The 26,270-nt window shown below is 47.0% G+C and overlaps 1 protein-coding gene across 1 annotated transcript; it reads right to left on the bottom strand.

Moving 5' to 3' along the window:
- Positions 1-578: 578 nt before the first annotated feature.
- On the bottom strand, positions 579-4,256 carry LOC122401502 (zinc finger protein basonuclin-2-like). Its single transcript, XM_043403676.1, has one exon. The coding sequence runs from the start codon at positions 4,211-4,213 to the stop codon at positions 608-610; it is 3,606 nt and encodes a 1,201-aa protein (XP_043259611.1). The 5' UTR covers positions 4,214-4,256; the 3' UTR covers positions 579-607.
- Positions 4,257-26,270: the final 22,014 nt, after the last annotated feature.

Raw genomic sequence — 26,270 nt, 5'->3', positions numbered from 1 at the left:
CACGGATCGGCAAACGTTACAATCTTTGAATCAAAGGAACATCGTCGGAATTCGGGGGCCAAGCGTTGCTGCGGACGAAGCGAATGAATTTTATCGACTTCAGCCCCGGTGGCTGAAGACTTCCGAATTGACTAGATTGGGAGCACCTCACGTTTATACGAAAATTAACCCGAGAACTGGGAAAGAATACGCCCGAGGATCAGCGGCTCCCAAGGGACAGCGACGCCATTACGAAAAATTCCAATCGATTGAAAGACGAAAGATATAGCCTAACCTATTTCGCTCTAACCCGATTCTAATCTCAAGTTAGGCTATATTAGGCGAGTCTCGGATTCGGGGCAAAATATACAAAGGCTGTTCTCGAAAACAACGCGTCTTCAAAACGGTTAGGAACCACTGAACTGCACTGTAGTCGGCTACGTGCCTGAAACCAGATGTTACGGTCGCGGAAGTCCATCGTGGTCCAGCGTTCGGAGGCGTCCCGTTCGATATTGCACGTTTACGTCGAACAACGGGATTGAAATCGAGATCATTGGCGATCGGTCGAATCGTCAGAATTTTGGCATCACAGTAGGGGATAGTAGTCGCGGCCGCAAAAGGGGATCGGTCACGAGCCACTGGTCGACAGAACCGGTAAATCTCGGTGGGCCTGTGGGTCCCTGGAGTGAGCGTCTCTGACGGCCCTGGAGCCGAAGACCCGATCGCAGCCGGGTACCGTGCATCTGGCCTCTTCCTTCCGATCCTCGGAACCCGGCGAGGACAACGGCGAGCCCGAGGCGGACGCGTGTCTGTTGCCCTGCTCCTGGGACATCCTGGTCAGATGGTTCAGATGCTGGTGGGTGAGCCCGTTCAGGCCAGCCAGATGGGAGGCGAACGAGGACAGGCCCGAGAACGTGGCGCCCAGGTGAGGAGGCAGCAAAAGTGGATGCGGGGGCGGTATCCTTGCGGCGAGATCGACGGCAGAGGGTAGTCCAGGCGTCAGGGGATAGGCACCCAGCGCACCGATGCCGGCGTCCGCGTACAGTCTCGCGAGGAACTCGTTGTGCAGTAGAGGGTTCATCTGTGAGTCGTCGACTCTGGGCGACAGGCTGGGCGGCAGGCTGGAGGAGAGGGGCGGGCTCGACGAGGTGGATAATAGCTTCCGATGGAGGTTCAGGTTCGCCGAGTGCCTGTCGCGCGACCTCTTCGAGGGGAAAGCGGCGTTACAACCGTCCACGCTGCAACGGTGCATCAGCTTCAAGTGCACGTTCTGATAGTGGGTCTTGACGCCGAAGTGGTTTTGAAAGACCTTGCCGCAGGCGGTGCAACGGCGAGGATTGTCCCGGTCCAACGGGACCTCCTGGGTACTGATGAAACCGCCGTTCTCGTATCGAGCATAGGTGATCAGGCTATTGTCCGTATCCATGGCCGCTGTGGAGGGTGAGGCGCTGGATGAACGAGAGCCACGTGAGGAGTTGTCCATGGTGGTCTCCTGGTGCGTCGTGAGGCTGACGGGGCTGGTAGAGCCGCGGCCAGACCTCGAACCCGCCCGCTGCATCCCGGCGTACTGCATCGCGCGACCCTGCGACAAGGACTCGAGTTGACGCAAAGTGTTGGTCGAGGAGTCGTGGGAGAGGTCGTCGGCTGTCGTCGGACGGCTATCGACCGAGCTCGGGGCACGGGAGGGATCATCGGGACGCTCACCTTCTTGATTACGCAGCGCGTCGTTCACCTCCTCATCCTCCCCATCCTCCTCGACCTCCTCCATCGGTTCATCATCGTCATCATCATCCTCCTCCTGGTGCACCTCATCCTTTAACTTATCATCCGTCTCGGACTCTTTCTTTACGGACGGTCTCATCGACTCGTCCTCCCTCGTCGTGTCCTCGCACTCGACCTTGATCCTGTCGGTCTGCTCCGCGGGGCAGGGCTCCCTCGTGGCCGCGGGAACCGCCGCCTCCGCGGAACGAGCCTCCGCTGCGTCGTGGGCCGTCTTTGGTTCCGGACTGATCTGTCTTCTCGGCGACTTGACGCTGCTCGCTCTTGAGCTCAGATCCCGAGGCTCGTCCTGAGGTAGATCATCCGCGTGGTCCTGAGAGGCTTTGGTCTCCCTGGTGCAGGCTTCCGGCGAACGGGAGCTGGACTCCTGGTCGTTGAAGCCGAGGTTCTTGGGCGAGTTCGGCGACGCCTTTCGCTCCTCCGCCTCCAGCCGGGACATCGACATGTCCTCTGGCTGACTCTGAAAGTCGTTCATCGACGTGACGGCCGCGCCGTCCGTCAGACAGCGTCTCTGCACCCTTTCCTCGTCGTTGGACGAGTCCCCGTCCGTAGACGAGGAGTGCATCTCCGTGAGAACGGCGCACCGAGTCGGATGCTGGGACTTTCTCTTCCTGACGCCTCTGTTGTGCAACGACGTCGAGTTCATGGAGTGCTGGCTCATGGTGAAGCTGTGCTGGTCGATCGTGCCCATCGAGTCGTTGTCCTCGTTGCTGTCCGGGTTGCTCACCAGGTCCTCGTCCGCGGTCTCGCCGAAGTACAATTTCGGTCGTTTCGCCAGACTGAAGTCGGCCGGTTGCTCGTCGTCCTCCTCCCCGGATCGGAGGAGCAGCCTCGAGGGCAGGTTGCTAGCGTCGTCCTCCGCCACCACCACGATGCCCCCGTCGTCGTCGTCCTCCTCATCGTCGCCCTCCGGCGCTGCGGTCGAGGCCTGTGTGGAGGGCGACACGGTGTCCACTGCGCTGCCGCTCGAGTAGGATCCTCTGTTCGTGGCGGCGCTCTGCGTTTCCGCGGCGGTGGTCATCGCCACGGTGGCGGTGGTTAGTACAGTCGTCGTCGAGAGGTTCGCGCTCGCGCTCATTCGCTGCTGGAGCGTCTCGTCGTACGGCCTGCCCTGGTTCTGGCTGGACGAGAGGTCCAGATGCTTGAAGTCCAAGGCGCACAACGAGGCTGGCGATCGAAGGTCGGGCGGCGGGGTCAATAACGGAAACGATCCAAAGGGCAGGTGATTCAGACCAGTGCCTGGGACCGGTAGCCCGACCTGGGGCGGCAGAACCAGGGCGTGGGCCATCGACGAGCGACCGTCGTGCGGCGAGATCTTCCGCCGCAGATGCGGCGAGTGGAGCTTGGGATTCGGGTTGGCGCTGTGTCTGTTCCGCGACCTCCTCGAGCTGAACATCATGCTGCACCCTTTCACGGTGCACTGGTGCATCTCGCGCAGGTGCACCGCGCTGAAGTGGATCTTCAGGGCGCCCTTGTCACAGAAGGTCTTGAGGCAGACGTTGCACTGCACCCTCTTCTTGCCGGTGGTAGGATTGATGAACGGCGTTCCGAGGTTTGGTGGTATGTTGGCCGAGCCGCCCCATTGGCTGCCCGGTCGTTTCCCAGGTGAGTGCGGTTTCCTCCCCGGTATACCTGGTGGCCTTCCCAGGGGTGCAGCCTGGAGGGGTAACGACGGATGGTGCCGGTGGTGCTCGGCGGCGTGCTTCGACGCGGAGTCGCGTCTGCTGAGGTTCAGGGCGCTGTCCGAGTTCTCGTCGTCGTCCTCGTCCTCCTCGGAGCCGAACTCGCTGCTCTTCTCGCCTCCGCTGTGCACGTCCGAGGGGATCGTCATCCCGGTCACGCACACGGAGGATTTGCCCATTGGTGGGTGTGGAAAATGAGCGGGGAAACTGGGTGGCAGGGCGCCGGAGGACACCGCCACTGACAGAGGATGTCCGAAATTGAGCGCGGATGTGGAGACTGGGGCCACCGGGGGCATATGATGCCTCTGAAGGTGATTGCTGCTCGAGTGATGGGGCGGACTGTGCGGACTCTGGGGGTTCCTCATGGATTTTCTGTTCTGCAACAGCTGCTCCGTAGACAGCGGAGGCGCTAGAGGTGTGAACGTTGGTAGACTGAGGGTGCTCAGCTTCCGGAAGTCGAATGGTTGCATGCTCTGCAGTCTGTTCAACGGCGATACCGTCAGATGGGAGTCCAGGCTTCTAGGCGGCGAGTTCGCGGTGCTCGTCACGCCGACGGAATTCCCGCCGGAGGACACGGAGTAATGCTTTTGGGCGGTCGGCGACATAGACGGATGTGAGACGGATGGCGGCGGCGGCAACGGAGGCGGCGGCGGGGGCAGAGGAGGCGGCAACCTCGAACCAGGCGGCGGAAGGCCGCAATGGAGGAGGTGCAACGAAGGCGGTAGGTGTGCTAGTGGCATCGTCGGCGGCGAAGGTCGTCTGCTTGGTGACATAGCATCCGTACCCGGCGTCCCGGCGGCCAGCAGCAACTGCTGCACGAACGGACGCGTCTCGGCGAACCTGAGGAACTGCTGCAACACCAGCGGCTCCTCTTCAGGTAAACAGATACTCCATCGGTCCAGCACCGGGCCGTTCTGCGAATCCTGCGGACAGATTGTCGGATCCCGTTAGCATACAGCTTCGTTCTGTTTTAAAATGGTCGACGTTTACGGGACAAGGTGTACATTTTGGTTTCTCGACTAGGACTATTCGAATTGGAACGATATAAGTAATTTTTAGCAAAATCAAATGCTACTTTGTTATTATCGTAACGTATACGATATTAATTGTACTAAATGTCCCCTTTAATCCTTGAAGCGGACTCTCAATCTCAACTGAATTATTTTACTTAATGTTGATTTTTACCAAATTGGTAGATGGAAATCAACTTTCCTTTAAAGCATTTAAAAAATAATGAACTAATGGAGGATTACATTGATAGATACTAAACAATCATTAGTTTGAACTAGTGGAGGGCTGTAACGGTCCCAATAATTTATTTAAGGGTTGAACAAATGGAACTAAAAGTCGAAGCAAAACGAACTCTCTGTGACAAAGTCGAGGGCGTGACTAGAGGCTCGAGAAAAACGGTGAGCTTCGAAAAAACGTGTCATGGTCGTCCGTCAGCGAAGCGTTACGCGAGTTGTCGGTTCGTGACGTATTTTATAAATTTTCAGATTGTCGAGACTCATCGAACGACATTACAAACTATGCCCGTACGTGAAATTAGTAGATACTTTCTTTGGTTTAAAAATTGTAACTGTTTCGTTAGTCATTTTTTGTGCACAGAAAGAAAAAAACAAAATTAATCGTGCTGTTTCCTAGTGTTTCTAGTTTTTGCCTCCCGATCGAGCTAAAAAAAGAGTTTTGAGGCGTAGTTGGCGCACGATAATTCCTCATTCGGATAAAAACGCTTCCGTTACTCGTCGATCGCCGGAAGGCCTTCGCTTGCGTAACGTCGCGTACAATGTACGGGACGATTAATAAGAGCGGATCAATGAATAACGAAATTAATTTATTCCCTTTAGTGGCGCGAGCAGTTAGTTCTGCTTCACTTGTCGCGTCTAGCGTCGAAGTAGATCGAGCCTGTGCTGCCGTTCCTTTAATCAATTAGGATTAAAACCTGCTTGAACGGGGAATCGCAGGCTTAGTCGTTAACAGTATCAGATATTTATGTCGCGAGACTAGGATGACGATCTTGGATAGGTTGGAATGCAAACGAAGTCGGGATTACGATCACGATTAGGTTCGAATTGGAACGGTATTGGTAACTTTGCGTCCTACCGATTAGAAGTCACAGATTGGAAATAAAATCATTGTTTGAAGTAGCGTTCGAGATAACGGTTGACGTCGTAGAACTGGTTCGCGTAAGTGTGACGATGCACGAATTCATTTAAGGCCGTTCCGGTTTCTCTTTCGCGTTCTTGATTTCAATACACCTGTTCTTTGCGTCGCAGCATCGAAAGTCAAGAGCACTTCATAGCGATCGATTAACAGGGCGTGATAATATTTTCGGTACGCGTGGCTCGACCGACGGATCGGCCGATCGATACCCGTTCCCCGCGATTGTACTTTCTAATTACCGTAGTATAATTAGCAGAAGGTTTCGTAACTAGGTGTTGTTCGATCGGCCAGCATCGCGGATTATTAATATCCTATTATTTTAAGTCTAACCGCGAGTCGATTCGAATTTTGGGGTCGAATTCGGTTCGATGTACGGTCGTGGTCCAGTTTTTCGAGGGTTTATCGTTCGAACGTCACGTATCGACTGTTGGAGTCACGGGTGTTCTTCTAAAATCGGGGTGGCCGGCGTATATAGACCGGGGCCGTAAGCTTGTCTCTCTCTCGCGAGCTTGTATATTTACGCATACCGACGGGCTCGACGTAACGCAGGACGCCCAGCGCCGCGACGCTTTTCGCCCGCGTCCCGTGTATATTTCTTCAAGCACGCACACGCCAACGCCCAACGACATACGGCCGGCGTGAACTCACGACCGACGCCACTCCAAATCCGCACGAGCGCCGAAACCGTTGCGTTATTTTTCGCGCCGAGCTGCGCCGCTGACCGCAGCCCCGAAAACCCGCGTGCACCGTAACACGAGACAACCGCCATTTTCTCTTTGTCGCGCGGACGGAAGCTCGTTCGTCACCCGCGAACGGCCCCCCGACAGTCCGTGTATAGTCTTTTGCGTTTCCACGAAAACCAGGCGTCGCCTTCGTCGTACAGATTTTCCGGAATATCGTCGACCAAGATTCGTCCGTTTATTTTTCAGAATCGTAGCCTCAATAGATACGGATAAGTGGGAGATCGATTACAAGACGCTCGAACGCAACGTTACGATTTTTATATCGTCGTTATTATTTAAAATTTTTTAATTTTATTAAGACGCCCCGTTGGTTATTACTTTATTTTTAAAAGTGAGAATTGTTGGTTCATAAATACAATGTATAATGAATACTGCTCTGTATTTAGATGTTATCTGTACAAAGGTAAGGACTCGACTAACAAATATGGCGTTGGTGATTCCCTTTTCCAATAGGTCCATTTTTCTGTTATAATCCTCAGCGGCCTTTTCTACCTGACTACGTCTCGTTAGACGCAAAGAAGATGGAAAGTCGTCGGGTCTAAATTGCGTGAAACAATAGTTTGACAAGAACCGATTTTGCTCTTCGCTATTCAAGCAATTACGGGTAATTAGTTTGTTGACCCACCTGGATGATACCACGGTTCGCGAAGATACTCTGTAATTTTGCTTCGAGCCTTGTATGATGGATTACGGGACAAGTCCAGGACGCGAGGACGCTGACCCCGCAGGAAACTGAATTTTAAGCAACAGAGTTTTAACACGGCCCCGTAAAGTGTCTCCTTAAAACATTGTTAATAAATTGTGAGAACAAGAGGGACAACTCCCGGAAACCCTCTAATTTGTGCAGCGCCAATGACGCGTTCCCCGGAATCTAAGGAAGCTCTAAACGGTGGAAAATTATTAAAATTTATCTTAATGTAGAACAAAATAAATTTTACATATAAAGCTTCGAGTAATTTTGAAGAAACGTTGAAAGAATTTTAGACGTTGATAGTACAACTAATTTCTAGCTTTATTTTTATTTCGTGTGTCGTTGATACTAGAGTTGTGGAATCGATTGAAAAAATTGGAGCAGTTAATTTTGTGGCACCGGTGTCGAATAATGGGAAAGAATTCGGGATCAACAATCGTTTCTCGTAAAAGAAACCAGACGCGGAAAATTCCCCAAACGCGGTACGTGTCGACGCGCTCGCGCGCTCAAAAATGTCGAACGGCATCGTCTCTTTCTGCGATTTGCAGTTACGTTCGCTAAATATAATACCGTTCGACGAAACCTAGCCCCGTGACGCCTGTTAGGAGCCTCGTCGATCGTCGTACGCTATTATTCGACGGGTGAAAGTCGACGTTCTAATTGCGACGCGGCCGATCGTCGCCCGACGCGCGATAATGAATTACCGAATAAGGGAATTACAGTTACGGTGTCACATATACGGCGATCCATCACGCAGGGACGGGCAAAAAATTACGCCGCGCGTGTAATCGCTCGATACGGCCAATCGAATATTTTTTAATTAACGCTCGACCCTGTATTGTGGCTCTGTTGCGAAATATATTGGATTAAATTGCGTCGATAGAAACGCATGGTGTCCGTAAGCCACTCGTTAAACTAATATTTATCGATAGCGAGCAATTATTTAAAAGACGAAAACAAAACGAGGAATACGACTGGTGGTTTTGAAATTTAAAGATATATTTTCTGGTTGTCTCTATAATATTTTTGACGCGCTAAATGTATCTAGAATTTAATATTCGTTTGCGTTTGTGGTATGTTTGAGGCCTCTCCGTAATTAAAGAAAATGGTTGCTCGATGGATTGTAACCGTTATGAAGCGATTAAATTCGCAAAGTAAACCTTCGCTTTGTCGAGCGTCGAGCAACGTTTCGACGGATAGTGTGAGCCAAGCTTTATCCGCTGAAAATTATGGCAATGACGAAGCAATAGCGTGACATTCCCGAAGGCTACGATTTTATAGTTTTTTTTTATCCCCGTCACGCTGCAAATTGACCGCAAAGAAACTGTTGTATCGCATTCCGGGCTCCTTTTCCTTCCGTCCTCTATTTTCGTTCGCTTCGCCTCGACTCGAGGTTTTTCTTTATTTAATGACAATTAACGGGAGAAGTCCCGTAATACGCGATCTATTAATTCAACGAAACGGTACGAATTCAAAATAGTAGTTTATACTTTGGTAATTAGGATTTCTGTGAGACGTTACTAAGGTTGGGAGTATTTTAATACTTCATAACCATTCTATCTAACTAACAACTATCGAAATAATAATATTCCAATTATTTGTCGACTATCTGAATCACCAAAGTATTACAATATTCTAATAATTCAGACCAAACTATCCCAATGGGAGCCTCGCAACACCGATACAGAACAATTTGGTTGACGGTTACCAATTCTGTGCAGCTACGATTATTAAATTCGACCGAGTCTGCCTTGAAATTTCTATTTCACGTTCATCGGGAAGAACCGACGCGAAAGTTGCCATTAAAGACTGAATAGCCATGGACGCCAAGACGCAGGAGCGTTGCTCGTCTCTGGGAAACCGCGGTTCCGGATAACAAAAACGTCCCGGTTCCCTGCGAACTCTCCACTTTCATCTTTAAACGATCGCGATCAGAAAAAAAGGACACTTTTTGTCGGTTTCCGGCACGCAGGGATCCAAAAACGCGGGAAGCCAGCGCCAGTCCCCGGCGCGTTCGCTGATCTTTCCTCGTTGACTTTCCCACGTGGATTTTCCTCCGCGGGCATAGAGCTCGACTACGGGACGAGTCATCGTTCGCGCGTGTGCGTGATCAGAGGCCCGCGGAGCGAAAAGGTGTTCCGCGAAACGACTAAACTGTTCGTCGTTACGCGAAAGGAACGCCAGGGACCTAAACGGTCGTGTCTGAGAACTACCGTGTGCACCGTGGGACTCGAATTTTATTCCGCACGCAAACGATAGGATAATCCTATACTCTTCCAGCCGGAGGAACTATCATCTTCATCTACTAAGTAGAATATCCCAGAAATTGTTAGTTCAGAAATTGCGTCCAACCGCTCACGATCGATTTCATTTTGTCAGAAATATGGCGACGAGTCGAATTTTTGCCTTTGAAAATGTATTCGAGGTTGTGAAATTGTTAATACTATTGATATTTCAATTACAAACGACACCATTGTTTCCGCCATCTTTTGGATCCCGCGCCGCCGTCGGCGGGAAAATTTGAAAGTTGAATTTCGTACGATCCAAGACAATGGTATTTCGTTGCGATTAGCTATCGATTCGCGTACGTTTGTAAATAATATTGTTAAAAGTAGACGCGTGGATGTAAAAAATTGATTCTTGCGAGACCGGAAACGACACTGGGAGGAAGACAAAGCACAAAAGGATCGTCGGTGATTTAACGAATGCGAAACCGAGCACGCGAATCCGCTCGAAGGCAATTGGTAATGATCGAACCCGTGAGCTCACACGAATCCGAGTGCCACCGTTAACAGTCGAATTAGCGAACTCACGCGTACGCGAGAGCGTTCATTAAATTGTTGATGCCGTGTAATCGGTAGTATCTTTCCGCACGCCAGAATGTCTCTTTTTGCACTACTTCCTCCGGGCGATCAATTTCTTTGCCTCTTCTCTGAACAGTCTTCGGAGCCTTTTCGAGGATCTAATGTCCTTTAAATTGGACGATGAACTCGAAACACGCCGTGGATCCCGTTCGTCCTCCAAACTTCATTAGTTTAAACGACGAGCGCAGCGACGGGGGCAACAAGAACGCGGCAACGATCAAATAAGATTAGTTACCGATGGCATTTAACGTATTAGAACGGACTTGACTCGGAACGAATCTCAATTTCAGGAACGCACGCAACAGAGGAATCGTAACCTCCTTTTTATCTTATTTTATTTATACTCCTTGGAAGCAATTTGCTAACAAAGAACCCTTTACGATAAAATAGTGTACCAAGATAGTCCAACTTCGAGGCGTTCGAGAAATGGTTCGAATATTCGCCGCCAGGTGGCCATTTAGCGATAGTAAGTTCGCTCGAGGACGATTCCACGGATTTGTTAGCGTTTCGGGAGTGCGGACTCGAGAAGATTAATGATAAATTATAACGACGGAAAGAAGATCCGAATGCAAACATGAAAAATTGACTACGGAGTTGAAATTACCGTCCAGCCGACAACGCCGCTGTCAGCCAGACCGTTCATGCGCCATTTGCTGTCTCTTAAATCGCCTCGGGTGCGGTTAGTTCTTGTGTACTTTATACTGTGGTCATCGCAGCGTTCAAACTCCTCTTCCTGGACATTCTTTCGCGGCAAGAACGACGCGGAAAACGAACCGCAGCTTTTTAGAACCCGAAATGAATCTTAACGATATTTATGGTATCCGGGACTTTCCTCGTTAAAAATTCAATGCTTCTGTTATATTTCTCACAACTGAATTATTCTCCTTTTATTCGGATCGTCGTATAAAAAATAAATAAAATACAACCGTTACCGCGTTAAACGCAACGCGTGGTTGTTATATTTACATAACGGTGGAAAAACTGTCGGTTTCCAACGGACGCGCGGGACTTCCAAAGTACCGTTTCTCTTTAACTTTTCCAATTAAATTTTCATAAAGTTCCATTTCGCGATCATCCCAGCAATAAATCAATCATACCGTGGACGTAAAATATGGATCAGCCGCGGAGTCGGGGCTCTATTCCCTATTTTTCTTTCGTGCAAATTAACGACACGGCCGCGCTCGCTTCCTTTCCCTACCGTGGGCGTCGATCGTGCTCGGCAATCCGACGCGTAAACAAAAGAAAGGAAACCCGGCTGACTAGGATGGTTGCTAATTTAAACAAAAAATAAATCATACGTACCGGTGAGAATCGGAACGATGCGAATCGCGTTTAACCCGTTTCAAGTGGTTCGTGCCTCTCATCCCACCCCCCTCTTGATCTTCTCACGGAAAAATCTGACGCGCTAATGAAATCGCCGAGCAATTAACATTATCGCGGAACCGCCCCGAACACCATTTTTTCTTCACAAATAAGTTCTACGCGACTGCGACGCAAATATCAATCAATTGTCATTTCACAAATAATTCATTTTAAATATCTGGTATTAAAGATCCCCCCCACACACACACACTCTAACCAGTTCACCATTTTCGAATCCTTTAAGGTGGAATTTGTGGATCCTCCTCTGGGTGTTTCTGAAGATTGGGGCGTTCAGGTTCGATAGGAAGAACAATAATAATTTGGACGTCCGCGACTCGACGCGTACTTACGTAGGCGTCGAAACGGATGAAAATGAAACGGTCGTCGTACGCGCGATTATGGCGTTGCGCAATGAAACTCGCGTTGCTGACGCCTTCGACTCGTAGCGCAATGTATTCCCATGCTCTCTCGGGGGAACTAATTTTCCGTCTGAAAAATGAATCCGGCTGATGGCGTTTTAAAGAAACCGACCGTCCGCTAATCCACTAATCAAAACGTCATTCTCCCACGGTAATAATCGAATTAATAATTTTATAACGAATGCAGCCAACGACTGTCAGTGTTTGTACCACCGACCGAGAGACGTGATACCATAGCAATTAAACGACGACGGTGGGAAAATATTGTGGTTTAGTCGCGATTATGATGCGAAAGCGTGGTACGGTTAAACGCTTTTATATAAACTTAACATAAATGGTATACAAGGTTGGAAAGGAAGTCGTTATGGGAACTTATTTTGACGCAACGTCTGACGTTTGTTTACTTTTATGTTTGTTCGTTTATCGACAAACGATTGAACGAAATAACAGTGCATACACGCTATCTTTTTTAAAACAGAATAAATTCAATTTTCATAAACCATTTCCTCCAACCTTGTAATTTGAACTTTTTCTCCCTTGATTACTATTAGTCGTAATAGTGCGAGAATGAATTTTTCTTCGGTGGAATACATGAAAAATAATTAAGTAAGCTCGTGGTTATTCATCAAGGTTGATATTATAGATAAAATGGAGTTTTCAACGCTCCTCAGAAAGACGTATTTAATTGGTGTTAATAAGAAATAAAAATGTATTGCTACAAGAAAATGTGGAACCCCATCGTGGAAAGAGATTAAGTAAACCTATAATGGTAAGTGTATATCAATGAATAAATGAACGAACTTTTTGAATAATACATAGCCGTAGCAGTAAGTACGAGAAACCTACAAGAAACCTAATTAAAGTAAATACAATCTACTTGCATGCACGCCTGCAGGAGCCACCAAGTGTGTAGAATCGAAGTTTAAGTAGATTGTACGATAACCAGCTGAGAATATAAGAGTGGCCGTTCCGACGTTAAATTTCTTATTTATACTTCGCTATAGATCGGTTTTGTATATTTCTTCATCCACTTATATGCGTTTACCATTGTAACATTTTTATGGATTCAAAGTCTACTTCCTTTTCACGTTCTCACGTATTACTATTTCTACGTACACGTATAAACTTTTTTATTTATTCCCCGGTTTTCCTTTCGATCTTTTCACAAACGTCATCGCAAATACAATTATAAGACTCGTCTTAAAATTTTGTCAGCAGCATACGCGATCAACAAATCTCGAGCAATATCTTCCATTGTAAACTTTTCTGGGTGTTTGGATCCTTACATTTATTTATTCAGAAATATTAATGCAAGTTTCTTCTAAATAAGAAGCTTGCTAAATGGAATTTATCCAACGATGTTTGTCGAATATTCGTAATAATTCGAACAACGATGTGAAACTATATTTTGTGCTCGTATTCCTCGTTTAAAACCCGAGTTAAAGAAGAGTAGACAAAATGGACGAAAGAATGTTACGATTCCATCCGCTGGAAAGGGTTCCGAGGTTGCATCGTCGAAAGAAAGCCGACGGTTGCGTGAGCGCGTCGCGCGCGAATTACAAAATCGCTTTCGATCGAAACTCTCGGGTCGCGCTCTCCTTTCGACGTACTCGCGCGTGCACGCGCCGCGACTCACGCCATGCTAGTGGTTTCCAAACTCTTTGAAAGGTGCCCCCACCGCCCTAAATAAAAATCGACAGTTTCTACGCCAAAGAAAAGTGGCACGTTCGGTACATTAACTGCCAGATCGAATCCGAGGAATTTCCAACTTTGTCCTCGAATTGGCGATTACATCAGTAAAAAATCGTTGCATAAAAATTCCTACAGCTACATCGACCGTCTACAAACGCGTCTACGAAGTTTTAAATTTACACGTGTGCTCGTTTCCTTGAAAAAAATTCTTGAAAATTCGTAGCATTCTTAACTACAGTGGCGAGTCGTCCGTATTTTCTACGCGAAATAAGTTTTCTTTGGTGTGATTTTCGAATTGTCGGAGCTTCCCCTCCCTTCGTAGAGGTCACGCCCCCTACTTCGCGACTCGCCTAGCCGTAACCTAACCTAGCCTAACGAGTGAACGGTCTTTTGGTTCCAGTGGCTGGTGCCATCTGTCGGCGCGATCGCCAACCAGTCGAGCCGTGGCTTTTCCCTTCGAAAGGAGAGACAGCGATCGCGACGGCAATGCCATCCGTGACTGGATACCGCATACGATTTCACGGCCGGTGCTCTGCGCGTCTTATTCGTGTGTAGAAATCGTGAAGATCTCGCGTGGATATCCGCCTCTAAATTGGATTGCAGCTACCTGCAGTCTCTCTTTCTCTCCCCCCCCCCTCTCTCTCCTCTCGCACTGTTTCTCTCTCTTGTCGCGTTTCTCCTTCTCCCCGGAGACGATTGTTTCGCTCTTTTCGATATTCGATCCGGTTCGCCATCGGTATTCGCTCCTCGTCAGTTTCTATTAATTCCGAATTTAATTTCAAAGCTCCTCCAAACGATTTCGAATGCCGATTATAACGTCCAAATGATTTATTTTTATTTTATACGTTCGAAACATCAATTTGGAATTTGTTGCATCGTTTTCAGCGATAGTAATTTACAGTGATTGCAATCTTTTTCAATAATCAACGACACTGACGAATCAAACCTTTAAGATTGATTTATTTCCGTTTTCTGGGCGATTTCAATGCCGAGTATGGCGAATAAGACATGCACTTTTGTTCCCGCGAGAAGATAGTCGTACTATCTGCATCGATAGCAATCTATTTGATCGTTTAAAGACTAAAGAACCTCGATATTGACGCGTAAACAGCGTTATGTTGGTTTATTTTGACAGGGAATGTTTTCCGAGAGATTTCAATGCCGCCTGCGGCGAACAGGACATGTCGGAAAGTTTCTTCTTCTCGGAAGAGTATAGTCATACCCTTTCTAACAGTAACAATTTATTACTTTGCGATTTTATCTTCGACAAATACGTCTTCAATAATTTTTAATAAATGATTGATTTATTTCGATTTGAAAGGCTCTCCTAGTGGTTCGAATGACGATCGTGGCGTTTCATTTACAGACTGATACAAAAATTCGTGTGATTTTTAGAACGAGAACCAACGTTAAAACATTGCATCGAAACTCGATAGGAACAATAGTCTCAGGCAGAAATAATTGGTCATCTGTTAGCCATCGAACGAGAAACTGTTTTGAATACCGCGAGTTCAACTCTGTTATTTTGAACCTGGTACGTTTCACGTCTAAACTATTTGCGTAGGCACCATTTTTTTTCTCGACGTTACGCGCTCTTGAATGGCATCGCGATGATTGGGATTACGATGTCTAACCTTGCATTGTGATAGCCAACGTTGCTTTGGATATTGTGTTCGATTCACGCGTCGAAGCAACGGGGCTTCGAACAACCACTCGAATCGAAAATAACATTTTGTGATATTTTTGCAATTTAATTAAAATACAAGTATTCAATTGAATACTTGGATACTCTGGTAGCGAGAGAATTCCCTGTAACGATATCAGTATTGGCCTGATCCTCGCGACCGGGACATAAATTAGTCTCCGCGCTGCCCCCATTACAGCAGTTCAAACAAATCGAGCCCGGGATCGTCTCTAATTAAATAACAAGAAATGTTTGTTTTCCTCTTTTTCCTCAAACAACTATCGGATGACACGTTGTTAAACCAAGTATATTTATTAGACGTTGGAGCAACGGCAAAGGTGAACGTGCTCAAACGTTAACGTTCCGATCTCGTGGAAACGAATTCCGTAACATCGCCGAGTTACGAATAAAAATAGCAGAATTGCACACGAACCTTTAATATACCGATCATCGAGACGCAACAATCGTACGATTTTTCCTCGTATTGTTCTCGACCCGCCACTTAGTTTCTTTCGAGCACAAAAAAGTTTCGAAAACCTCAGCCTCCACGTGGTCGGGGCACCAACTACCGTCCAAAAGCGCGTTCACCTTCTCCGTGGCTCTAACGCCCAATAAATATACTTTAACAGCGCCTCTAATTAACGTCCCGCTTGAAACAAAGAACTGCCAAAGCCACAAACAGTCGCTCCACCCCGGGGACGAGCGTTCGTGCGGATAATGCCCGAGCCGAAATACACCCAGGTTGCCCTAGCTGGGGCCACAATCCACGAAACTGTACGAAAAAAAACCGATTCGTAAGGTCGAAAGTGGCAACGGTAAGTAGACGCGAGGCGGAGAACGGAAACTGGCAAAGATGGTAGCTCGGAGCCGATCGACCTGTCATTACTCCACCTCGATGGAGGGAAGCATGATCCAAAACCGTAAATTACAGAGCATCCTGGGGAACAGACGACGCGTACGCTCGGGGGATGGGTGGCTGGAACGAGATAGAATCGCGAAGGGGGCAAGGGGGTGGACGAGAGGGTCTGTTACGAAGAGACGAAAGACGAGGTGGATCGTTCGAGCGGAAAACGCAACGGTGGCCAAGCGCGATCGGGTCCAGGGGGAAATTAAAAACCCCGACGGTGGCATTTACATCCGACTACCGATCGTACGCGCGATGGAGGGACGCAGAGACAGAATCCACGAGGAACGAAAGGGAAAAGAACGAAACGGGCCCAGAAATCGGAAAAAATTACGGGGTGCTACGGGGGCCAGGGTCGAGCCCTGGTAGCCATTCGTGCTGCAAATCGTTAATCATCTCGATTCCGATCCTCCTGGAGAACGCAGAGTCCGGGGGCAACATTTTATTCGAGCGATAGACAACCGACGCGACGGATCAATTTGTTCGATGGAACGTGGAGCAGCCATTGAATTTCTTCGAGAGAGTGAGAGAATAGCTAAGAACAATTGGGGAATGTAGCAATAGCGTAGTGATACGAGACTATTTTAGAGAGACAACAATAAAATTTTTTTTCAGTGGCGTCGCTCGTTAACCCATTTATGTCGAATATTATTGAATCAACAGTACCATAAATAAGAAAGATTGCGACAACGGTGTATAATTTTGAAGAATTCTATTCTTAAGAATTATTTTTCCGTGTGTTTTCTAATCACAAATTGGAATCGTAAATATATCACTCGGTACGGAACCGAGGATATATGCCGTTTGATTCGTTTCGTTAGCGTGATCGCAGTGACGATTGCATTAATGTTACCATGCGAAAACACCTGTAACGGGAACTTTGGATTAAAAAGAGCATTAATAAAGAACGATTTTCTTAAGCTCTCGAATCGAAATGCCGTACGTCACGCTCGGAACCGGAACAAACGCAGCCATCTCCTTTCAGATCGCTTGTTAGGCCTTACTTTTGACATTAATTGCGCTCAGGACACGATCAAGCTGTAAAATCAAGAGGCGGTTAATGTTTTTTAAATACGGAAAGAACCTCTTGCACTGGCTACCATTTTTGAAGTGCCAACAATTCGTCGTTGCATTGTTCGATACAAAAATGCAATTTTTAATAGGTTGAATATTTGTTGTAACGCGACGGTCACATATTTTAGAATGTCTCAAAGCTCGGTAATCGTTCCTCTTAATTTTTTTGATAATCCCTGGGCCTGATAATTCTTTGGGCTTAATTTCACGAGAATGCCCGGCGCCAAAAAAATTCCACAGGCTGCCAGAATCGTTCGAGGGGCCATCAAATTCGCGGAACCTTCGCGCGATTCACGGCGACAGTCTCGTTTTATTGGTCGGCGAACGGTGTAACCAGTGGTCGGTGGATCCGTGTCGCGGTGTCTCCGTTGCCTGTCAAATATCGCCACGCCCCCCTGCCTGGTCCGAAAAAACACGTTTCGTATGTAAATGGGGGGACCCGGGCGGCCAGCGTCTGAGAAAGGAAGTCTCTCCGCGTACGATTCACGGGGACGATTTCGCGGCGAATCGCCCCGGGGCGACTGGAAATTATTATTAGTCCGCGATAATGGCAGCGTTAAACGCACGGAACGGCCCGATCAAAGTCACATTGTTCATCTTTCGAACGACGGAGCCGTGCCTCGCGGTGATCGCGAGCGGAGTCGCGTCATCGGACGACGGAAAAATTGAATGGCCCGATGCTCATCGTTAATGGTTGGTTCTCGTGGCCAAGGAACAACAGGACCCAGCAGCCAGTGGCGGATCTAAACATATCGCCAGACAGGGACTGAATTTTATTTGAACGATATGAAGTTGGTAAAATCAACGTGTAATAATGGAGGTTTTTGATACGGCGGAATGGATTCCTGGCGCGAAATGAAACCGAAAAGTCCTTTACCGTTTCGCGATCCAATGCTTCGTTCTCGAGATACGCGCGATCGAAGTTTACCGACACGCGCCATTTGTATTCCGGTCAGCTGATCTCGCGGCGCCACACGCTCACACTGACGCGCGAGGAACGCGTGTCCGTGAGCGTTCTCGTGCGCGACAACTTCGAACGCCTGTATTTCGAGAACGATGCCTCCGATCGCGAAATGGCAAAGGACTTTTCGATTTCATTTCGCGCGAGGAACTCGAATATTCGATCTTGCCCAAATTCTATGTAGTACTGCGGAAAGGAACAAACTCAACAGTGCAAGAATATCATATTATTGTGCCTGGTTTGTTAGCAATAAATTTGCAGAGATTAAGTCGTAAATAAAATTAGGAATAAACCGGCAGGTTATTTGCGTAAACCATCCCGTTTCTCGACTCCGAGAAGCAGTTATGTGAAAAAATGAAGAAAGGAGTTATTTAGGGTCCCTTTTATACGGAGGATCGAAAGCTGAAGCTTCATTAGTTCCTTGCTAAATCCGCCCCTGCTATTGGATATTAACGATCGAGCGGGGGCCGATTCGGTGACCGATCGATAACGCTAAGAGATTTTTTCTTAATGTACTAATGCGTAATGTCAGTGTTTAATACCGTCCGCGTGTAATTACGGTGTTTCCCCACGCCTGAAACTGATTGAAAACGCGTCTTCTTGCTATTCAGGCGTCTCGAACTTGAAATTACCGCGTGCTGGATAAACCGTGTACGCGCATACGCGTTTCTGCGGGGGAAAAACAATTACCCTTTCTTTCGTTCGTTTTCTTTCTCATTTTAAAGATGCAGCTACGCAAAGTTTAAAGAGTCGAGCGCCAGGAGCAGCGATAGAACTTACGTTTCACACGCAAGGAGTCGAAATGGCGGTCTTTCTGCGACTGAAAAAATTACAAAACTCTGTTTCAAGGCCGATGAAGACACACCATCCGCGAACGAGCTTCCGGTTGTGGCTGTAGAGACGCGAAACTCGCGACCGTTCGCGGAAAACATACTTTCGTCCTTTGTTCGCGAGGAAACGCGCGCGGAACCGTCGACGATCGGCTCGTCGCTTTCGTTTTCCATTCGAATCCGTCCGGAGAGTTCGCGGATAGATTCGTCACGGTCGACCGCGACCCTTTCACGGCTGACGGGGGCCTAGGGGGAAAAATCGCCGTCGCGTCGATGAATAGTCGCGCTAATAAGAAAAAGAAGAAAAAATATGTTATACAATTATGGCTGTCAACGGACCTCGAGGATAATAAACCGACGTTCTCGATCGAGCGAGATATCATCGGGGCTCTCTGCCGCGATCGCCACCTGGACGTACGATTTATTTGACTTTTAGATCGGCATGATTCACTTAACCTTCGTCGTGAACCGATCTTAACCTTAAGATCGATTCGCGATGACTCGTTTTCCCGAACGAAACTTTCCTTGCAGTTAGTTCTGCGTCAAGTCGAAGGGAAGAAAAATAGTATGCCTTCAAGGAAATCTAATTATGCAAGAGTATAAATATCCTAGAAAATTGGAACTGTCGTAAAGTGACAACGAGGATCGTAAAAATAATAACTATCAAAGCGAGAGGTGAAAGCCATGAAAAATTATGTAATCGCTCATGACTGAAAGTGAACGTTTCGATCATCCTGAATCCGAAAGAATCGAAAGCTGAAAAATATCCTAAGAATTCTTTTTCGTTCGAACGAAAAGTCCCTTGTATCACCCAGTGAGTTGAAATCGGGTTATTAATTTTGTTAATTCCCCTCCCCGCGGAGGAATGACTCGACTCGGGAGCAAATCCTTTGCTAGAAGGGTTTCGCAACATGAAACATTAATCCTCCGCAGACTTCGTTTCTGAATATTCGAGACAGCGAGGCGAGCAAAGCTTCCGGCGCTCTCGTCTCGAACTCGAGCTCCGGTTCAAACGATTCCCGAGGAAACCGTCGATGAATCGAGACTGCAGAGCTTCGACAAAGGGCTATCGACATCGTTCGAAAGTCTACCGTCTCCTTCCCTTCGGGGCCAGAGCGATTCGCGACGCGCTCGCTGGCGCAGAATTCGCTCGTAAATCTGGCACGGCCGCGACGCAGAAGGCGGTTTCACGTTCTAAAGCGTTCCGTCGAGGCATCCCGCAGTAAACTGCAACGCTTCTTGGCTCCCAGCGAAACCCTACCGGATTCCACGGGGCCTGTATCGCCGGCTTGTCGTGCGAAATTGGCTTCCACTACGCGAAACGTACTCGATACGGACCGACGCCGCGATATGATTTACCGTTTCCACGTCCGCGACCTCCCCCTTCCCTCTCGCGACTAGATACCGCGATACCCGGGTCCAGGGAATGGGCCTCCAGTCCCGAGAATGGAGAAGAATTCACTTTGGACCACTCGCTTTTCCGGAAACCCCATTCGATTTCGTTGCTTTTCGGACTTATTCTAAAATTGAAATACTACGCGGGTCTGTGGACGAGGGAATATACTGTCTATAATACTAGTAGAACTTTGAAATGAAAACAGATGGAACGAGAAAAGAGGCCCAAAATGAAATTCAAAACCCCTCGATATTTTTCCAGAGACATCACGATAGAATATTTGAAACTAACTACTGTTTGACTCTAAAACCAGTAGAACTTATTTTGAATTGAAAATAGATGGGACGAGAAACAAGGCCCAAAATGAACTTGAAGGTTTCTACTTTAAATTTTGCTATATCCTGCTATGATTCCTCGTCCATTTTTTGATCGATGCTCCACCTGGAATATATGGGGCTCGGGACGAGGGAAGAGGCCCAGAAGAAACATCAAACCCCTCCAATATTTTTCCAGAGACGCCACGATAGAATATTAGGAAACAATTACTGTTTGATTCCAAAACTTATTTTGAAATGAGAATGGACGAGAAACGAGGCCCAAAATGAACTTGAAGGTTTCTACTTTGAATTCTGCTACATCCTCCTATGATTCCTCGTTCATTTTTTATCGATGCTCATTTCAGGGGCCTTAATATCTCCCATAAAGGATTTCAACTGCGACGGAAATTACCCGCATCGGACGATTCACGGGGACTACCGTCGACTCGGATTTACTCCGTACTAATGTTCGGTTTCACACTAATGAGTCCAGTTGCGAATAGAGACACTGTCAACGTGATTGATTGCATTCCTCGATTCTCTAGAATTCGTTGCACTTTCTCCTTGCTCCGTCGCTTGTTATAATTCTTCGCCGGCCTCTATTCGTTTTCCATGCAAGTATTTAATTTTTCACAACCGTTGCAACTTCATTAGGGGACTTCGATCGAGTCGATCCGCAAACTCACCGCGTACTCGGGATTCACATCGACTCCTCGCATTGTAGACTTGATTGATCGTGCTCGCCGTATCTACCGAACTTCCTGGATCCATTTTGCGTTCTACCGAGTGTTCTTGCAATTCTACGAACCTGTTTCTACCTAGACGTATCACGAGAGCCTCCGATGATTTTAACGAAGGTAGAATTAAAAGATCGATTCTACGAATGGAAAGATTGCAAATGCCTGATAAAAGTATTATCGATGAATTCGGCTAGATTGCTCGCAGGGAATTCCATTTATACGATTCCAAATGAATGATTTAGAAACGTTTTCGAATCGCGCGTTTGTAACGAACGTCTAACGTAAAAGTTTTGTTATCTATCAAAAGCACTCGACCAGCAATGAATCTATTTCACATCAGAGGCGAGCCTTCCCCCGTGGATTGTCAAACAACATCCTTCACAGACCTCCCGTGTGTCTGTCACGACGAAACAAATCCTCCTTGATTAGTTATTTTAGAGAATTCTTGGCGTTTATTTGCCTGTCCGGCGCGAACGAGAAGCAAACGGAAGAACCTTCGTCGAGACGGTCGATTATGCTAAATCCGTCATTTAATGTAACCAACGTGACCAATCCCAACGTCCACTTGTCCGTCGTTCGAACGACGTCGCCAAATTTTGCTAGAATTTCGCAGCTGGTAATTCGAGACTGCAAGACAGTGAATGGAATCGTCAAGCAAACTGTGTCCAAACTCTTTCAAGGATGTCCCCCATAAAAAGAGAGAAACATCGAGACCAGTGGTAGGTTTAAAATAATATAAGAAAAATGCCAGAATCGAACTTCGACGGCCTACGACGAGAGTCGTTTAAGAATCACATTTTTCTATCATTACTTTTAAAATGTTTTGGGAAACTCGAAAGGGAATTAATCGGTCCGATGCAAAGAAAATATACAACAGCGGAAAGAAACGTTTAAGTTATTCGCATGAAACATTTCTTCGTGAAATGTTCGTTTTATAAGAAAGTTTCTTTTCTTTGAGGACGCCTCCCAGAAGGATAGGAAACTGTTTTCGTCGGATTTTCGCAGACTAATGCAATTGTTCCCCTGAAAAAATGCATTTGCACCGGCGAGGCTGGTCGATTTTAAGTGATCCACAGTGAAAGTACCGAATGTAACTTCGGTTTCGCGTGTTAAGCCTTTATAAATATATCCATTGACTTTCTCGTTTGGACGGTAACATCGGGACGCATTATTAGCGCATCTAGCCAGTTTCTACAACACCGTCGAGAAGAAACGTGTCGGGCAACCGCTAATACGCCATTACGGGGTTTAAAAAGCGTTACCGTGCCCCTCGAATTTTCACTTCGCGAGTTCTGGAGCGAACACCCAAGGGGATACCGTCTTGAATCCACGTGAAGTACAAAAGAAGACTCACGGGATAGAAAACTGTCGTAAAATTGTGGTAATCGTGTAATAAATCTTAATTTTTGTATTTTGTACGAATAAGAAAGCAATGGTTTCCGATGGGTGGATTATTCGTCGGAATGGCGAACCACCGATCAACGTAGATAATTATTTATTTATTACACAGAAGCATGTCCTGCGATGCACAAGGAGTGATTACAGCACGATATTCTATCGCGAAAATTGCAAGATAGAAAGTTTACAGAACTCGGATTTAACGTTGGCTGGGTTACGTATTCTTGCAAAAGGGTCGATATCGAGGTTAGGTTTAATAACAGCACTTTAGCTGCTGTTCGTTACGCACTTGTACAGTCTACACCTCGTATACGTAGCACGGATGTTTAATATTAAAATATTAAATGAAAGAATTCCCGATACGGAAACTATTCCATTATTAGTATCTTTTATGAGATGCAATCTATATTTAAAAAGTCTATTCGACGATACACACTGTTATCAAGAAGATTTTTAAACGCAGTTGATTCAATGAGAGTATTCGGATCTACGATCATTGGATGTCGCCATCTTTGAAAACGATTTATAATTACGGTTATCGTAGGATATCGGCTGACCCCGTTCACGAAACATGTTCTTTTTATACATTTATACATTAGAATCTATGCTGTATCGATGTTGTATCTTCTGTGTGACGTTTTCTGTAAATTGCGAAGCAACGATAACGGTCTGTATTTTATACAATTTAGTGGAATGAAAACAATTATATAGAATTTAAAATAAATACACAAAGAGGAGGCACTGTTATTAGCCTAACGTTACCTAAAATGGCCTATTAGGGGGAGTTAAAAAAGTTGTACGAATAAATCAGTCGTACAATATAGGTCAGTATTTTCCACTCGGTGGGAGAAAATGTTGAATATAAAAAGGGCGTGGGTAAACGTTTCATTATATTAATGTCGGGGTATATTTTTCTCGAAACGTTCTAACCTGCCACTTACCACGGACGCAAACTTTTCTATTTTTTTTGTTATTTACGGAGGCGTGTTGAAAGAGGTTCGAAAATCACTGACGCGATCGAAAGCTCTCGATTAGCGGCGAGCGTTTTATTAATCTCGAGTCGCAACGAGAAGAACAGAACTTCTGGGAAAATTGTCGCCCCGCGGGCGTCGTAATCACCCATTATCGTGATTTCAAGTACGAGGCGCCCTCCGGGTTGGCTCCGACTCCGGAGAAAAAACGAAGGGCGACACGGCCCTTGGCATTCCGGGCACGTTCTGCCACTTTTAAGTAATCGTACGCGTTTCGCACGACCTACGACACCCGGGAACATTATCCCTCGGTGTAGGTGCAACTTAAATACCGCAGATCACGCGCAACAGCGATCGTAATATTTAATATTCCAGTGTATTAAACGATAATAAGCAGTGACTTGGATATTTGGTGATAAGAGCTTTTTAAATGTAATTACACATTTCGTACGAGTATACTCGGTCAGCGGGTCAAAAAATGACACTGCAATAACCGAAATATTAGTGCCAGGTACGTATGCATGACAGGGCGACACGTTGACTGATTAAATTTCAGTGCTCAGGGAACCTTGGCGTACGAATCAATCAAACGATAATAACCAGGCTGTCAAAGGTGAAAAGAGCCTAGGATTCCTTCTACCCGGAGTAGATTTCGTTCTGCGAATGGTTGGATCCTAACCATCAAGGACGACGATCTTCCATCGAACGTATTCGAAAACCACGAAGCATGGTGTCTCAGTTTCTCTTGTAGAAAACTACAATTTACAAAAATCCAGTCGAGTAAATTTTTTACAATTATTGTTAATTACGAATAGGTTGGGTGGTTTCGAGCGTTGAATACCGCGACCCCAAGAATTACTGTTACCATCAAACGTATCCGAGAACCACGAATTATGGCGTATCTATTTCTCTCGTAGAAAACCACAGTTTGCAAAAATGCAGTCGAGCAAATCTTTTACGATTATTATTAATTACGAGTAGTTGCGTGGTTTCGAGCGCTAAATATCGCGACTCCAAGAAACTCTGCTCCCATCGAACGTATCCGAGAACCACGAATTGTGGTGTATCTATTTCTCTAAAAATGCAGTCGAGCAAATCTTTTACGATTATCATTAGGTTTCGAGTGCTAAATATCGCGAATCTGAGAAGCTCCGTTGGCGCGTAAATCACGGGCACGACAATTGTCCGGGGCGGTCAAAATAATCGTAAAAGTTTAAGACTCTGGACGCCTCGTTCGCTTCGATCGCCATAAAGAATCAAGTTCCCTGGTGCCCGGAGGTGACTAGCGCGACGATCGTCGCGAAACCTGTCCCACGGAGCCTATCCTCTCTCGATTGCAACCGCGATCGTTCGCGATTCCTGCTCCTCGCGCGCGTTCGAAACCCGCTCGGTCGGTCAAAGATCAAGACGATTTCGGCTGCGAGCGTTCGCCGCGCGAAACCTCTCGTCGATTATAATTCCGGGGCGTCGCGGAGAGGCACGCGGAGCCGCGGACAGCGCGCACGGTGCGTGTTGCGCTCACCAACGGCCGGGAAAACCGGTTCTCCATACGTTTTAATTTCACGCTGACATCGCCGCGATTCAGTTTACACGGATACTGGCCATTTTCTAGCGCGGACCGCGAGATTAATGTCCAACCGGTGCGCGTTTTCGCTGATCGCACGTTTCCCAGGAAACGTTCCTTCTTTTCCTCTTCGAAGTTTTCGATCTTAATCGTCCGGGGGTACCCGCTAATCGAGATCTCGTCCACGACGCTCTTTCTTCCTTCTGACCGATGAACGCGATAATTACCGCGAGATTGATTTCTTGTATCGACCAGTCATCGTGAGAATCTGCACGTCGGGTCTTGCCTACTCGAAACGATCGCGACACTTCGTTTGCGTCACTGTCGTCGTTTGTCCGTGTCTGTGTCGTCCGTGGTGTTCGAGTCCAATCGAGGGTTTTCGCGGACGCGCACCTCGCGAACTGAAAATTCGTTTCGACACAGTGTAGCACTTGGGCGCCAAGAGTCTCTTGGAGATCGATCCTCGTGGAACGGAGGTGGATCGTCTCCTTTCGCACTGGAGCACGTCAGGTGCTTTTTCTTAATATTCTTCTGCACGTTGTAGGAGCACAAATGTCCCCGAAACTAGGTCACCAGCGAAACACGGAGGAAATCATCCCCTTCAGCGATTTTCTCCGAATGTTCCTCAGGAAACTGTCGTGCACACCCAAAGTGTAGAAAAATCGTCATAGAAGCCCCGTAGATCCTTTCGATGGATCCAGTTTAGCAGTTCCTTTTCCAATCTTGCGTTCCACAGGTAGACTCGCCGAATTTCTCAAAGGGAGTACGTTAGATAGTAGAGTTTGACAGATCAGAAGTCCATTTGGACAGGTTCAATCTTGCAGTAATATCTAAGGTTCCTCAAAACTGGAATCCATTTGACAGATCACTACCCAATCAAAACAAAAAAAGTAACATCGTCAACAAGGCCACGAGTCCTTCGAATGGATCGAATATCACAATAGCGAAGTTCAACAGATAGACATCCCATAAAATCTATCGATCTCAGAGTCAGATCCAAGAGTGCTTCTTCCCTTATCATTTTTCTGGACATCGTCGCAAAATCAATTTCTTAACA

This window comes from Colletes gigas, unplaced genomic scaffold (genome assembly GCF_013123115.1).
Source record: "Colletes gigas isolate AHSC1104 unplaced genomic scaffold, ASM1312311v1 Colletes_gigas_Sc00025, whole genome shotgun sequence".
NCBI lineage: Eukaryota > Metazoa > Arthropoda > Insecta > Hymenoptera > Colletidae > Colletes > Colletes gigas.
This window is presented reverse-complemented; position numbering and strand designations above follow the sequence as displayed.

Bases quoted from the DNA above. Each gene is read 5' to 3' on its own strand.
- LOC122401502 (XM_043403676.1), bottom strand. From the start codon at position 4,213: ATGTCACCAAGCAGACGACCTTCGCCGCCGACGATGCCACTAGCACAC.